This window comes from Pongo abelii, chromosome 10 (genome assembly GCF_028885655.2).
Source record: "Pongo abelii isolate AG06213 chromosome 10, NHGRI_mPonAbe1-v2.0_pri, whole genome shotgun sequence".
Taxonomy (NCBI): Eukaryota; Metazoa; Chordata; class Mammalia; order Primates; family Hominidae; genus Pongo; species Pongo abelii.
The window spans coordinates 100232509-100249423 of NC_071995.2; the positions used below are offsets into that span (position 1 = coordinate 100232509).

The 16915-nt window shown below is 37.5% G+C and overlaps 1 protein-coding gene across 6 annotated transcripts in view; it reads left to right on the plus strand.

Annotated features, from left to right (window-relative positions):
• Positions 1–16915, plus strand: part of MYBPC1 (myosin binding protein C1) — a 96194-nt gene that overhangs the window by 36869 nt on the left and 42410 nt on the right. For all 6 annotated transcript variants that reach the window (XM_054527552.2, XM_054527555.2, XM_054527553.2 and 3 more), the window contains 7 exons: positions 111–228; positions 2656–2707; positions 4781–4837; positions 10577–10743; positions 12848–12980; positions 14941–15065; positions 16225–16330. In XM_054527552.2, the coding sequence (XP_054383527.1) occupies positions 111–228; positions 2656–2707; positions 4781–4837; positions 10577–10743; positions 12848–12980; positions 14941–15065; positions 16225–16330 (758 nt within the window). The remainder of the gene's footprint in view (positions 1–110; positions 229–2655; positions 2708–4780; positions 4838–10576; positions 10744–12847; positions 12981–14940; positions 15066–16224; positions 16331–16915) is intronic.

A 16915-nucleotide genomic window follows, 5' to 3' on the forward strand; every position in this document is an offset into this window, starting at 1 on the left:
TACTGAGAACATTGTACTGGAATTCCCACAGATAGACACAGCTTTAAGCCAATGCTGAGAAATTTGGAAAATAAACTGAAATGTGTGTGTCTGGATGCATTTCATTGCAGGTGTACACATTTGAGATGCAGATCATCAAGGCCAAAGAGAACTTTGCAGGAAATTACAGATGCGAGGTTACCTATAAGGATAAGTTTGACAGCTGTTCATTTGATCTTGAAGTGCACGGTAAGAGAGCCTTCTTGCCTAGATAAATGTAATTTTTTAATGGGGTGTGAGGGGATGGAGAAGAAGAAGTTCATTTAACACTATGAGATTTCGGGAAAGTTTTCCTTTAAAACTGTGTGTTTCTCATTGTGGTAGTCTCAGCAAGCCTGCTGAATTGAATTATAATGAAATAATTTATAATAAAAGTAGAATTGGGGGGATTTTATTGCTAAATATCTCTTGTCCATGCTATCTATATTCCTTCAATCTCCCAGATAAAAGATGATGTCAGTTTTTGCTGCTTCAGAATGTATGTTTCATGGGGTCCACTTTCCCACTTAGGTTTGGGGATAGGGTAATATGCTATGAGAGTTCAGGATACGCAGATGGAATTGAGAATTTCTCTTATAACGACTAATGTCAGGCATGGCAGTTCTTCATCCATATGTTCTGTGTACTACCCAGAGTAAACATAGAAGGCCTAAATGCATACGATGAGGTTGGAAAAAAACTCACTTTTACAAGTATACAAAGGAAAAGTTGACTTGGCAGCAAATATTATAAAGTTAAGGTGAATGTAAAGTGTGATGTAGTTGCAAAAGACAAACAAAGTGAACGTAATTTTATTTTATATTATTTGAGACAGAGTCTCACTCTGTTGCCCAGGCTAGAGTCCAGTGGCACAGTCTTGGTTCACCGCAACTTCCAACTCCTGGGTTCAAGCAATTCTCATGCCTCAGCCTCCCAAATAGCTGGAATTACAGGCGTGTGCCACCCCACCCGGCTAGTTTTGCTGGGGTATTTTTAGAAGAGACAGGATTTCACCATATTAGCCAGCCTAGTCTCAAACTCCAGGCCTCAAGTGATCCACCTGCCTTGGCCTCCCAAAGGGCTGGGATTACAGGCGTGAGCCACTGTGCCCGGCCATGAATGTAATTTTAAACTGGGCTATTCCAAGTAGCATAGGATCTAAGTTTAGGAAATGATACCTCTCTATACAACATGCTACTTATTCTACATTTGGAGTGATGTCTTTAGCCCTGGGCACTATACCTCTGCCTGGACCTCTTCTCGAGTAGGGTAACCAGGCAGATGAAGAATCCAAAAACCACACCCTATCCAGCTTGAGTGTGTGGGTGAAGGAAGTCAGGCATACATGGCTTGTTGCAAAGAGGGGAAGGGGCTGTCACACAGAACATGGAAAACAAATTTCCATGCATGAGAAGCATTTAGGCAGTTTAGAATCAAAAGGTGAAAACGATGAGGAGGTGAATTTTGTCTTAACGTTAGGATGAGCTGGCCAGGCGCGGTGGTTCACGCCTGTAATTCTAGCACTTTGGGAGGCCGGGGTGGGCGGATCACGAGGACAGCAGTTGGAGACCAGTCTGGCCAACATGGTGAAACCCCGTCTCTACTAGAAATACAAAAATTAGCCGGGCGTGGTGGTGGGCACCTATAATCCCAGCTACTTAGGAGGCTGAGGCAGGAGAATCGCTTGAACCGGGGAGGCGGAGTTTGCAGTGAGCCGAGACCACGCCATTGCACTCCAGCCTGGGCAACAGAGCGAGACTCCGTCTCAAAAAAAAAAAAAAGGATGAGCTCTTCGGTTAAAGCTATATAGACAGCCCAGGAAGGTTGTGAGAGTCCCACTGAGAGTGATGTTAAGCAGAGGCTGGATGGCCACGGGTCGGGTGCTGTCGATATTTCTGTATTAGGTGGGATCTGGGATCCTGGGCAGCACTGCTTCAACCTGGCTGGGCATCTCTGAGAAGATCACCTGGAGGGCTTTTTTTTTTTTTTTTTTTGAGACGGAGTCTCGCTCCTCTCTGTCACGCAGGCTGGAGTGCAGTGGCGCCATCTCGGCTCACTGCAAGCTCCGCCTCCCGGGTTCACACCATTCTCCTGCCTCAGCCTCCCGAGTAGCTGGGACTACAGGCGCCCGCCACCACGGCCGGCTAATTTTGTTTTTGTATTTTTAGTAGAGACGGGGTTTCACCGTGTTAGCCAGGCTGGTCGCGATCTCCTGATCTCGTGATCCGCCCGCCTCGGTCTCCCAAAGTGCTGGGATTACAGGCGTGAGCCACCGCGCCCTGCCCCTGGAGGGCTTTTTAAGAATATTGATTTCTGGGTGCCCCTCCCTGATCTGGTGGATCAACATCTCTGGCAGAGAGGATCAAGAAACTGATATATTTTTAAGTCCCTCAGTGATTCTAGTGGGCAGACAAGTTGAATGACACCTGGACAAGGTGACCCTAAGGTCCCTTCACTGGTTCTTCATGAGGGAGGAGGAGGTATGATGAGGCCTTGGCAGCACAGCCATTCAGGAGAAAAGCCTCTCCCTTCACCTGACATTCTTCCATCTGAAGAATCCCCACAGCCTATAAAGGAACTGAACACAAACTACCTCCTTAATGGGTATTTACGTTATTGTTTTCTTTCCTTTCAAAGAATCTACTGGGACTACTCCAAACATTGACATCAGATCTGCTTTCAAGAGAAGGTAACTCCAAAAGGAAAATCTAGATAGCTTTTGTATAACACAGAAGTGGAGGATTTTCAAACACATTTCCCTTCCCCTGTATTCCGTATTCCAAATACGAACAACCATTTTCACTGCAAACACACCATATATTTAAACATTGGTGTTCTAGAAAAACCATGGGTTTAAGGCCCAGTCAAGCATATACTGACCAGTTTTTAGAATATTCTTGTTACAAAGAAGTTCCTGTTTTTGAGGTTTCACAGTTGCCTTAGAAAGACACTTTCAATTTTTTCATATGTAGCTTCTTCCTTAAAGCATTATTTTCCACCAAATAGCCAAAAGAAATACGCAAAGAGACTCATTTCATTGGTTAAGTCATGGCAGAAAACTTTTATTTATATTGCCTTTCATCTAGAAATCACTTAGGGAGCTACTGAACCATTGCCCAAGAAAACCACAACTAAGTAGCTACCTACTGAAGTTAGTGCCATATAATATTGGATTATCCTAAACAAAACTGGCATTAAGAATACTACAGAAAGGCAAAATTTAGATACCTATTTCATGTATGTTTGCAATTACCAAGGCTGAAAAATCGAGGGGGGGCAGTCACGGAAGAAATTTAAAAGATTTTTGGTCTCTGAGAAATATAACCAGCCCCTTCCTGTCATTACGTTATTATGTTATTCTCTGTACTTAATTGTTCCATAATATAAATTCTTTAATGAGACCAAATGTTTTGCTCTTCCTAAGACTGAATCCACATACATAATCCACATACAGTTTTGCTGAATAAGGAAAGTCACTCCAAACTATTATAAAACAATAATTTAGCCTGTTAATGAGGCATATTTTCCTCTGATATTATAAAAAAATCAAAACTTTAATTACTTTGAAAAGTTATTTAATATTACTGGTATTAGGTATTTTTTAATTTTAAAAAATGTCATAACTTTCAAATTTTATTACTTTCTTTCCACTTTCCCTTCATCCCATGCTCAGCAAGTACACAGGTCTAAAACTATGCTCATACCGTATACAAGTATATCTTAGGAGAGGGAAACATAATCTACTAAGTTTCGAGCTTTAAAAGAACAGAAATGTATTTACTTCAAAAGGCCTGCAAACACCTGAAAAAATTTTGAAAACACATTATTGAGTTTAATTCTTACGACTTACATGTTATACACACTGTTTTTAAACCCACAGACTCTTTTCTTAGAAACCATAACTAACATTTGTAAAGAGCAGGAAACAAAACTTCATTAAAAAATTAAACATGTAAGTAACTATGTAGTGCCATTTAAATGTTAGCTCTATAGCTTCTAGTTAGAGTTTATATGAAATCACAATGGTGGCTGCATGCCTAATTTAAGATGCATTTCTCTACAGGAAAGCACTTTTTTAAACTGCTAGTAAAAGTTTCATTAACAATTCAAGACAAATTTTTCTAAAACACATTTAAGAAGGTATAAATATTAATAAGAAAATTAGAATAATTATCACCCTTTAAGACAGAAAGGAATGCATCTTTTAAAAATTTCTGTGTTAGCTCCTTTTTTATTTTTGCCATGTTGGTATCACATTATCTGATTCAACTGTTCATGGACACAAAGAGGTTACCATTGAATATAAGGCTTTGTACTTATATATCTGACATTGGTACACTTCGTCCTCCAAGCCAATCTCTGTCTTACATGAATAACAGAGATCAGCAAAAGTTCTTTGCTTTTTACGCAGGTATGTTTCTACAGCCCCCAACTTGCAAAAACAAAGTACTTTGTGTTGCTTGGCTTAAGTGCATTTGTGTTACCTGGTTTTAACACAAATCCAAGCAGTTTTATATATGCAATCTACAAAAATGTGTCTTCTGAAATCATAGAGTAACACAAGCTCCTCATATGTTTACTTTTCCACAAGTACATACTCCAAAAACTTAACATGTCACTTGTGTGAAAAGAAATCGTTTGTGTTGATTTAGTCCTTGTGTGGCACAAAATTGCATATACGTTACATGTAGAGTGTTTGGGGGAAATTGTTGTATATGTCTCTGCATTAAACCCAGATTTGCTTTTCTTTTGTTAACGACAGTGGAGAAGGTCAAGACGATGCAGGGGAACTTGACTTTAGTGGTCTCCTGAAACGTAGGTGAGAACCAAGTGATGGAGTGAGACATTGTGGCCTGGAAGTCTTTCAGACACCCACTCAGAGAAGTCAAGTTTAAAGTGGATGTTTTTCAGAGAATTTTTCATTTCTGAACATGTGTTTTGCTTATAGAATATAACAGAGTTGACTAGAAAGAGAGAAACAACTGCGTACTAATCTTTTAAAGCCTTTAACGGATGCTTTTAAACTTTCTTTTTAAATGTTTCATGACTAGTCACCTATTTTTTTTAAATGGGGATGAAGAGATATGAAAACTGAGACATAAGATGAATACCTAGAAACTTCTAAGACTGCACATATGATTCCTACTCATGACTGAATAAATGAAGCCTTCATTCTCTTACCTTTGATATTTGGTCAAAAACTCAGTTTTACAATTTTGGTAGAAGTCTGAAGGTATACACATTGTAAGAGGCAGACCTACTTTAATGTATTATTTATGAGGTACTGTATTTCTGCAAGTCTAAGACACCACTGCTTTTAAGATATACCAGTACTTTATAAATCACTAAGCAATGAAAAAATTGTTCCAAATGGTTTGACACATCATTGATTATAAGATGCATTGTCATTTCAGAAGTCTTTAAAATGCCTCAAAAATGTGTTTTAGAAGTGATAAAATGGAAATAAAAGTTTAGTATCATCACACACTCACACTTTTCATTGTTCTCTCCTGCAATAAAATTTATAGAAGTTCATTATGGATACTTAGAACATAACCATTTTATAAGATTTCTCTCCATATATATTTCTGTAACTGCTGTACTCTTCACTACGATTCCCTATATATATACCATATTATATGCATGTTATAGATATCTAGATATTTACTATAGTGCAGAAGCAACAAAAAGAAACACTTTTTTTCTGAGATTATGTTTTATCTAGCAAATTTGTAAGTAAACAGAGTAAAACTATCATTTTAAATTAATTGTATATAGTATCAGTTTTTGTTTAACTTTCCAGGCTTTTAAAATTACTTTTAATGCTTTCTATGGTTATCAAAAGACTACAAGTACAAATATGCTTCATAACAAATTACAAACACTTGAACTAAACTGGGATTGTGTTTATTCTCTCTTTAGTCAGATAGCTTTATTCAAGTCTCTGTAAATGAAAAATTTACCCCTACCCCTCAACATGTAGGTTGAGAACAGAAATATTAATGGGTGTGATTTATTAATTACTGAGGGCTATTAGCCCATTGATAGACTACTTCAAATAACCATTAGTCTCAATAGTATTGATTAATTCCCTAAATGCATTTAAAGCAATAGTATATGAAGTGCCCTTAAGTGAGCCTCACGTTTCCTCATTCTACAGATAAGAAACCAAGGTACAGAGACAACAAGTGACTTATCCCAAGTCACACAGGAGTTAGAGGCAGGGCCAGGACCCAAATCCAAGTTTCCCTTTTATGAGTCAGCTCATTTCCTGTGACTCCATATTAAAGATGCCTCTCTGAATTTGCCTTGGAAGCTGGTGCTTCAGTTTATAACACAAATTGACACTTTAGGAAGACAAGAGAGCTTTTTATTCTCCCTGCAATCATTTACTCAATCAGGAAAATACTAAACACTGTCTGTGTAGAATATAATGCTACTGATGTGAGGAAAAGAAATCCAGTGCCTGGCACATAGAAAAGGATAGATACACTTTTGTGGGAGGAAAAACAGTGGTAAAAACATGAATTGGAGTCTCAACTCTACCATTTACTAATTATGTGACTTTGGTCAAATATTTGACCCCTCAGACTTGGATTTCACATCTGGAAATGTGAAGAATAAACGCTACTTAATAGACTTATTGTGCAAATTAAATTAAGTGTAAAAAGCTTGGTTCACAGTAGGTGGCAAACAAATATGTACTTCCTCTAAGGAAATGTGTCATTTTCTCTAACATAGTTTATATTCATAAGGAGACAACACACAAACACACACACAATCAATCAACAAAAATGTGATACAGTAGATTATTAAGCACCATGCTCTGATTAAAAAGGAAAGAAAGAAAGAAAAAAGAACAGACTTTTTCAACCAGTAATTCCAGAATAAAATAAATCTAATTACATGGTGAAAATGACAAAATTTAAAAATCACTTAATGGGCAGCCAATGTGTCTCCAGTTCTCATTTTCTTTTATCCCCTACTTAAGACTTTCATTCATAATTAGATTGTTGTTAATATAAGGCTATGTCATGTTCATTTAGTATACTATACTAATCCAGTAATATTAGAAATCATTGTGTTTTCCTACTAGTGACTTGCATGCGTTTTCATTGTGGTAATGACATATGGTTACCATTTCTACTTCTCCAAGTGTGTGTGCCAAAATCCCCACAAGAAAAAAAAAATATGATTAAAACCAACATCTCTGTACAACGAAAGATCTTCCTGCTCTGAACAAAGCCAGCTTATTTCAAAGAGACATTAGCTAAATCAGATTAAATCTTTTGGGCAGCATCCTGTTATAGGAATTGACCTGTATAAATACTTGTAAGTTGTATTCTACATAAAATTTCTATAACTGTTATACTCTTCACTAGGATCGCCAAGTTATTGAAATTTTGATGTAGATGAAAATATCATAAGCATTATATAGGTCTATCCCGAGGCTTGGAAAAGAATCAGAAGTGCCTACAGAAATTTGGCTTTTTCTCCTCGCTGTAGCTTAACATAGCCATGCAGACAGGGTCATGTGCAGCCACCATGGTAAGTAACTAAAGATATGTTCCAGGTGCATTAAGGAAATGCTGAAGGTGAGAGCCTTGACCTCACATTTCAGTACAAGATAGATGCTTCTCTTTACAATTTGAGATACAATTAAGTAAGGGAGAGAAAAGGAAGGAATAGGCAAGAGGTCATTGGTGTTCTTATATGAAATTTGATATGCCTAAGTATGTGATAGAGTGGAGAGTATCTCGGCATTTTAATGAAAACTGGCAAGGATTATTGGTTTTATAAATCTACCAACAAAACTGACTCAGGAAATCACACTCAAAATTATCATCTTTATTACTGGTTTCCTTCATATAAATATTCACCTCATGGATCTATGTAGGACTCAGTGGCTTGTGCCTCTTGTTAGCTATTTTAATTATATCTAGCTTGATATCTTTAAATCCTCCGCCAATGTCAGGAGGATACCTGAAATATGTAATGTATGTGTGCAATTCTTCATGGTTCAAATACAAATTTAACATAATCCAGTATAGCATAATTTTATAGTCTGGGGACTATATTTAGGCTGGAATGTGACAAAAATAGAGCACTAATAAATTAGATTGGGGGAACACCCCACAGAAAATATATACATAAGAACATACATATACATCTTTTTTGGGTTTTTCTTTGAGACAGGGCCCCACTTTGTCACCCAGGCTGGAGTGCAGTGGCGCAATCTTGGCTCATTGCAGCCTCGACCTCCTGGGCTCAAGCAATCCTTCCACTTCAGCCCAAGTAGCTGGGATGACAGGCATGCGCCACCATGCCCAGCTAATTTTTGTATTTTTTGTAGAGACGGGGTTTCATCATGTTGCCCAGGCTGGTCTCGAACTCCTGAGCCCAAGTAATCTTCCCGCCTCAGCCTCCTAAAGGGCTGGGATTACAAGATTGAGCCATCTCACCCAGCCTATACATATACATCATAATTGTGACTCTCCTAGACTTCCTACTAAAATATTTAAAGAATGTATTTGAAGTGTTTACTGTTTCCAGGAAGTAGAAGATTTAGCGGATCTGGCAAATTATTACCAATATTCCAATTTCAGGACAATTTTCTTAAGCTTTTCGATTTTCCCATGTTAATAAAGGATGTAGCTATTATTTCAGTGAGATGAAGATAATGCTTGTGTCTTGAGTTTTTAAGAGGCACATTTCGCTAATGGTGTTGTCTAGTCCTTCCCATCAAGTTTATTGGAGAGACCAGTGACCTTTCACTTCCCTCTATTTTCCAGGAGTTCTGCCTCAATGTCCCCCAAACCCACTGGGCAAAAAGACTTACATGGCAATGTAAAATGGAAGTTAGATATTTAGATGTCATCCTTGCCTAATGCCACCCTAAACTCTATGTTAATATTTATAATCTCCTCCCCTCCCCTGCATATTTTATCCATGATTACAACCCAGTATTTCCTTCTCAAAGTACACATGAGTATAAAGATAACACTCCAGGCTGGGTGTGGTGGCCAGCACTTTGGGATGCCGAGGTGGACGGATCACTTGAGGTCAGGAGTTCGAGACCAGCCTGGCCAACACGGCGAAATCCCGTCTCTACTAACAATACAAAAATTAGCTGGGTGTGGCGCACACCTGTAATCCCAGCTACTTGGGAGCCTGAGGCAGGAGAATCGTTAGAACCCAAGAGGCAGAGGTTGCAGTGAGCTGAGATCACACCACTCCACTCCAACCTGGGCAACAGAGTGAGACTCTGTTTCAAAGAAAAAAAAAAAAAGAAGGCACTCTGAAACAGGTGTAATGAATATGACAATGCAAACAGATGTAACCCATCATTCCCTAACATGATAGCATGAATTCATTTTCACACTGATATATAAGACGTTTGACCAGTTTTCCAGAAAATCATATCCAAACTAGCATTACGGTAAGCAGTCATTGTAACATTTCCAAATTAACCTGATAAAAAGTCATGTAAACGTAAACAAAATCAGGATTATTTATTCAATGAAGGAAACCAATTTGTTTATACTAAGCCTGTTTTCCAAGAGTGTTTATTTCTGAGTTTTATTTTTATTTTATGCTTTTAAAAGAAAGGAAGACAAGTGTAAATCTTAAATCTTATTTTTTAAAGTCATATATGTTCTTTATGTGTTCTGTAGTCAATGATCAAAAGTTGGGGTCATAATTCTGATATGCACCCTAAGAAGTTACTTTCCCTTGTTCATCGTGCCCTAAACCATTTGCTTCACAGTTTAACATTTATATTTTTATAACTCAAACCCAATTTGCTTCCAAAAAACATTCAAGACAGTACTTTAAGATGAAATGTAAGAAAATTTTTTAAACCCAGTCTCCTTTCCCCCTGCCAATTTAGAAAAAAAAAAATTTTAAACCATCAGTATCCATAAAAACCATGTGAAAAACAAAAAACTCATGGCAGTTTCCATTTTTTTTTTTTTTTTGTATTTTAAGAAAGGTAAAAAATGGTTCATGTGCTTAGTTACTAATATGGTAGGGAAAATGCTATTTGCAAAATCCAAATGTTTGAAATAATGTATTTGTACTGTCTCCATATTTAGCTAGGGCGTGTACATCAAAGAAAATAGAGATCATTTTTATTTCATAGGCCAAATCTAAACATTTTAGTTCTAGTACAATTTTCAATAATTCAATATCCATATCCTAGATGAAAACTGTTAAGTTTCTCAAAATCCCATCTTCTAATTAGACTTTAAATTTGAAAATAAGTAAAATATATTTTTAGGCTATTTCCTGATGTCCTCTACTCCCCTTAAAACTGTTTTTATTAACTAGGAAAACGAAAGGTGTTACTATAAGGGCACACATTTGATCTTCTACTACCTGCAAGTTTCCCTAAGACTTCCATTCCAGCAAGGCAAGACTTGACTTCTGGGCTTCAAGTACTCAGGCTTTAAACAGAGCTTTTTTACACTGAACTGAAAAAGCAGAATCATACCTCGACCTTCCTGGTCTCTAAGGGCCAGTGCAGCTACTAAACTAGACCATGGTTCTCCCCGGTTAGGGAGGTGAAGCAGCAGGAAGAAGAACCCCAGGTGGACGTATGGGAGTTGCTGAAGAACGCGAAACCCAGTGAGTACGAGAAGATCGCCTTCCAGTATGGAATCACCGACCTGCGCGGCATGCTCAAGCGGCTCAAGCGCATGCGCAGAGAGGAGAAGAAGAGCGCAGGTGAGCGCGCCCGGGGGCGAGGCAGCGGGGCCGAGGGGCGTGGCAGCGTTCGAAAGACTTGACAGTGAACCCCATCCCGTGCTCCTTCCAGTCTCCCGCGGGGTTGGGAGTGGGGCTGGGTAGGAGTGCAGGGGTTACGCTTGTCTGGACGGACAGCTCCTGAAGGTTCAAGGTAACAGGAGATTCATGGTCTGCATACAACGTAGAATGGAATAGTACATTACCCCCGCGGTTACTGGGAATTTCTCAGCGGCCCCCTTTCTCGAGCCTCCACATCACCACTCACTGTCAAATTATTGATTTTTACTTACGCAGAGTGGACTCTTTCACCATCCTTTTCTTTCACCCACTTGATGGCGTGTGGAGAGTTCACTTTCTCACACCCAATATGGTTAGCAAAATGTTTTGTAAAACCAATAAGCAGCTCCGTGGGGGTCTGAAATGGGTCCAGTTTATTGTGGTCTGAAATACCTTTTTAAAGTGGAAAGAAAAAAAAGAGAGAAAGGTATACATTTTACACTGACCATTAGCTCTTCGAAGCTTCCTATACTCGGTCATTATTGGTTGTGGGTTTTATGACACATCAGGTTAGTAATATATCAATCCTATTATTGTTTATTATTTTGTTAATGTTCAAATAGAATTTAAAGATTTTTACCACCTCTTTAAAAAAAATCTGACCTTTATTTCTGAACTTCCTGGAAACTGGTTGAGAAATGGCCCCAGAGAAATGTAGAACGGTTTTTTTCGTTTATGTAGTTCAGCCATTCCCACTAACCCAGAACTCCTGAAGTTATATTTTTGAGAGGTGTGTGAATACTACAGGGGAGAGCCAGCTGACATCTCTTTTCTCCAAGCTGAACTTTGTTATTGTTATCACTTAGCTCTGAATTCATCTCTTAAGGTGTGTGATAGATAGCTTTTTTAAAAGCTAGAGTTTATTTTATCTTGTTAAAATATGAGACAGTGAGCTTACCTAAACAATAGTATAAAAAAAAATAATATAATAAGGCTGGAATGATGGAAATACAAGCATGACAACATGAAGCATTTCACATTTGTATTTTTCAAACTGCTAAATGAGAATTATTATCTTTTAAAAAGCAGGAAAAAAAACTTATTAAATAAAAAAAAGAAGTTAACTATCTTTATTTAGGACCCTTCAAAGACAACTTTTTTTTTAATTGCTGTGTTCTATGTTATTTAAAATATTTGGAAATCCTGAGTTCCTAAACGTATGTGCAAGGGGTGTTTTAAAAATGCCACTGTTTGGGCAAGTTACCACAGTATAAAAACTTTAGTAAGCCTACTGTTTCAATTAGTCAAAGGCATTCGATTTAATATGAATCACTGAATTTATCTTATAAATTCTATGACTAAAAAACCATCTGTGACATAGAAGAGTGCAGAAATAATGCCAATGACACTAATAGTAATTGTGCTGGAAGAATAAGCATGTTCTTTTATTTTTATTTTTATTTTTTTGAAACAGGGTCCCATTCTGTCACCCAGGCTGGAGTGTGCAGTGGCATGATCTCAGCTCACTGCAACCTCTGCCTCCCAGCTTCAAGTGACTCTCGTGCCTCAGCCTCCCGAGTAGCTGGGATTACAGGCACGCACCACCACACCCCACTAATTTTTGTATTTTTAGAAGAGACAGGGTTTCCCCATGTTGGCCAGGCTGGTTTCGATCTCCTGGCCTCAAGTGATCTGCCCGCCTCGGCCTCCCAAAGTGCTGGAATTACAGGCGTGAGCCACCGTGCCCAGCCCCAGCGTGATTTTAAAGTTCACTTTCATCTGGACACTTTATAGTGTACATACATTCCCTGAAGAATTAGGTCATTTTTAAAGCTTCTTCAATGATTCTTTTCTTATGTTTCTTCTAGAAACATGTGGATTCTCTTTTCAATTTAAACCATCTTATTGTATATAAGTCAACACAGTTTTCGAAATATAAAGGATGATTTGGAAGGTTTCTGATTTTTTTCTTCTTTGAGATTCATTTTTTCATTTGTTTTTAGGTTCTCCTACATGTATTGACTATTAAAATTCATAGCATATGTATACATATATTAACATACTTTTGCTTCTTCTATTCTCTCAGCTTTCGCAAAAATTCTTGATCCTGCTTATCAGGTTGACAAAGGAGGCAGAGTGAGGTTTGTTGTGGAGCTGGCAGATCCAAAGTTGGAGGTGAAATGGTATAAAAATGGTCAAGAAATTCGACCCAGTACCAAGTAAGTGGGTTTTGCAAAAATCAGTGGTAGCTCTACAGTAAATTAATCAAATAGTAGTTCGACTGACTTTTCTGAGAATAAAAGGATATTTAGTTATATTTTCATAATACAAAATCATATAGAGAGAGTAAACATTTAAGTCACATTTTACTTATTATGGAAACATGATAGTTCTATATAAACTAAACCTTTTTTATGTTTAATTCTATAAAACTATTTAAAGTGTTTTCCAATTATGGTTTTGTGTCGCTACAGGTTATATGTGATTATTTCAGAGTATTGCCAAATTTCTCCCAATTTTAAAAAATAAAATTGAAAAATAACTTGTAATCCATATTTGATATGCCACCTGGGAATCACATCTTATAATTAGATGACTTTTCCTTTTCCAAAATAATGACTCTATTTAATAAAGGGTGAATACCTTCTATTTTCAATTCAGGTACTGTTTTGAGCACTTGCAATATTGCATCTAAAAGGAACTCTTTAATGTTGACATAAAACAAAATGTGGGTCAAAGCCTGTGTTTTATTATTTCTTGGCCCTCTCACAAATGGAGACAGACTAAAGACAGACTAATCCCTGACGTCTGATGGTATCTCCAGTCTATTATAAAACTACTTTACAGAGATCCTCCTCAGCCTGAGAGATTTTCAACTCCAATATATTTTTTTAGGTTAACAGGAGCCACGTGTACATTTATAAAAGACGTTAATCCTGGAAAGCTGTTACTTCTGGAGTACAATTAGGTGGTTTCCAATTTCTTGATGTGGTCATGCCACTAGAGTGACTTTGTGATGATACTATTAATATCTGGTGTAAAAATCTCTTGAAGATGGCCTGAATTTACCAAAAACATAATTTTAATTGGTTATCTTTATGTAGAAAATATTTTTAAATATCTTGTTCTTGAAGGCTTCAATTTGAGAAATTCCCAAAGCAGTTTTTTTAGTCTATTTTAATCCCATCATGTGCTCCTCCATAATACAGATCACAGATAATTATATTTTGCAATCCTCTTGGCTTCTAGTTTTTTGTTTCCAAATACTCACATTCTTTCTTAGTAGATGCAACTGCATGATAGCACCAGTTCTTAAGCTCTTTTAAGAGAACGTCACATTCTATAGAACTGCTGCGTGTGTTTGTGATTATATCACATTGTTTCTTAAATTGTATAATCATTTATTCACCCAAGGAAATCTACTATACCACTGGGATAGGCAATGAATAGATCTTATTCATCCGTCAATGAATAAGATCAAGTCTCTACCCATCTATAAAGTACATGAATTGGTTAGTTAAAGAATGTACAGAGTTAAAAATCTGACACCCTCAGCTTCCAACAGTGGGTTAAAAAAATTAAATAGAAAATATGTGAGTACTGATTTTTATTTGAAATAAAAACCTTATGTAAAAGAAAATTATAATGGAAATTAAATAGTATACATAAATATGCTTGTATATTATGTATTATAAAGATAAAAATTGTTTTGTTTTTGGTTTGACGTTAAACTGTGTAAGATATGATACCTAAAGAGCAGATCAAAATTATATCCCTGCTGAGCACGATGGCTCACGCCTGTAATCCCAACACTTTGGGAGGCTGAGGCAGGAACACTTGAACCGAGGAGTCCGAGACCAGCCTGGGCAAGATGGTGAGACTCAGTCTTACAAAACATAAATTAGCTGGGCCTGATGCCCCACGCCTGTGGTCCCAGCCACATGGGAGGCTGAGGCAGGAGGATCACTTGAGCCCAGGAGGTCGAGGCTCCAATTAGCTATGTTTGCACCACTGCACTCCTGCCTGTGCAACAGAGCAAGACCGTGTCTCAAAAAGAAAAAAAAAAATAGATCCTTGACTTTCAAACATTACCAAATTATAAGCCAAATTTGCTGGCAATAAAGAAAATAATAAAATCACATTCACAGACTCTGTTTATTTTCCTCCTATTCAAAACAGATACATCTTTGAACACAAAGGATGCCAGAGAATCCTGTTTATCAATAACTGTCAGATGACAGATGATTCGGAGTATTATGTGACAGCCGGTGATGACAAATGTTCCACTGAGCTCTTCGTAAGAGGTAAAAATGAAGTCTCTTATTGTGGTCACCAGGAGCTGTTGTCTTCTTCTCCCAGGGATAATGATCAAAGCGAAAGTAACTGAGGCTCCTCTACACTGGCAGCTATTATGGATCCTAATAAGCCTTCTGGTTTGTTGAGGACTAAAACAGTAGAGGGGAGAAAGAAAACCTGCTGAGTACAAATGCCTCATGTTTTGACTCAAGCCAAGCACTATTTTGCAAAAATAATTATTGTAGTTGTAGCTTTGAAACCCAACAGATTTTACTGGATAATGCTTGTTTCACACACTCAACTGATCACAAATAGGTTTCTCTTGAAACCAGCTTCATTAATAAGTGGTTGGCACCAATCACACTGAAAATTATCATTTACTAAGACATTGTGAAAAGAGCTGGAGGGTGTGAATGAAGCCATGTCTTCCTTATTTTCTTTATGAGGGCTTCTGATTACAGACAACTCTGAGATCTCTGTCATCCATCTGGAACTAGGATCAAAGATCTGAGTTTTATATATTCTCCTTCATCAGAAATGTCTAGCACTTAGTGTCTTCTTTGCTAAAAGAATAATATTTGATATATGTTTTGTTCATTCTTGAGAACAATAATTGATTTGACTTGGAGAGTTATGAAAAAAATGGGAGAATTTACCCAGGGTTGCCTGCTATTTATTTTACCAAGAACAGACATAAAAAACAAAACAAAACAAAAACTCACAGACAGCCACAGTGGCTCATGTTTATAATACCAGCACTTTGGGAGCCCAAGGCACGTGATCACTTGAGATCAGGAGTTCAAGACCAGCCTGGCCAATGTGGTAAAATTTCGTCTCTACTAAAAATGCAAAAGTTAGTTGGGTATAGTGGTGTGCACCTGTAATCCCAGCTACTCAGGAGGCTGAGGCAGGAGAATTGCTTGAACCCAGGAGGTGGAGGTTGCATTGAGCCAAGATCACGCCACTACACCCCAGCCTGGACAACAGAGTGAGACTCTGTCTCAAAACAAGAACAGAAACAAAAACAAAAACCTCACTTACTGTTATCACCATGTCAACCATAGATGTTGCTTTCTTACTGTTGGTTTTTCATCTGTGAACAAATCAGGGCTCATGGGATAGGCTTTGGATATTTAATGATTCTGATTTCCCCTTTTTGTATACTAGAGCCTCCAATTACGGTGACCAAACAGCTGGAAGATACAACTGCTTATTGTGGGGAGAGAGTGGAATTAGAATGTGAGGTGTCTGAAGATGATGCCAATGTAAAATGGTAAATAGCCTTAATGAAGTCTGTCCATTTTTAATAGACAAAAATAATTGGACCTTCATAGTTGATAGAGCAGGAAGTACAAATAGCTTTTAAACCTCTGAAAAGAATCTCCACCTCATTTGTGTTAGTAGAGATGATAAATAAAAGTATACTAATATACTGGGGTTTTTCCACTTGTGAGACTGAAAAAAGAACCAGAGATCTATGTGGGTAAGCATGTAGGGAAGTGGGTACTTAATACTAAGTAGATAACTCAAGTTTACCCAAGTCTGTTTGACCCCAAAGCCTATGGATGCTCTTAACCTTTATAGCAGGCTTCCTCTCACTATGCCATATTGGCAACTTACATGAAAAAACATATTTAGTGTTGAGTAAGTTTAGTAAGACTTCTTTAGATGTCTTCTAAGTGGGCTTACTAATGATGGTTGTGTTAATTCGGTTTTAGAAAAGTTTCTATTTGATTTCTATTTGCAATGACTTTTAAGTACATATTGACACGTATTTTTCATGTAACCCCTATTCACTTTATTTTCATAGTACCTCAGGAGAAAAAAATTTAGACTGAGAATCACCAATTGCTTTTAG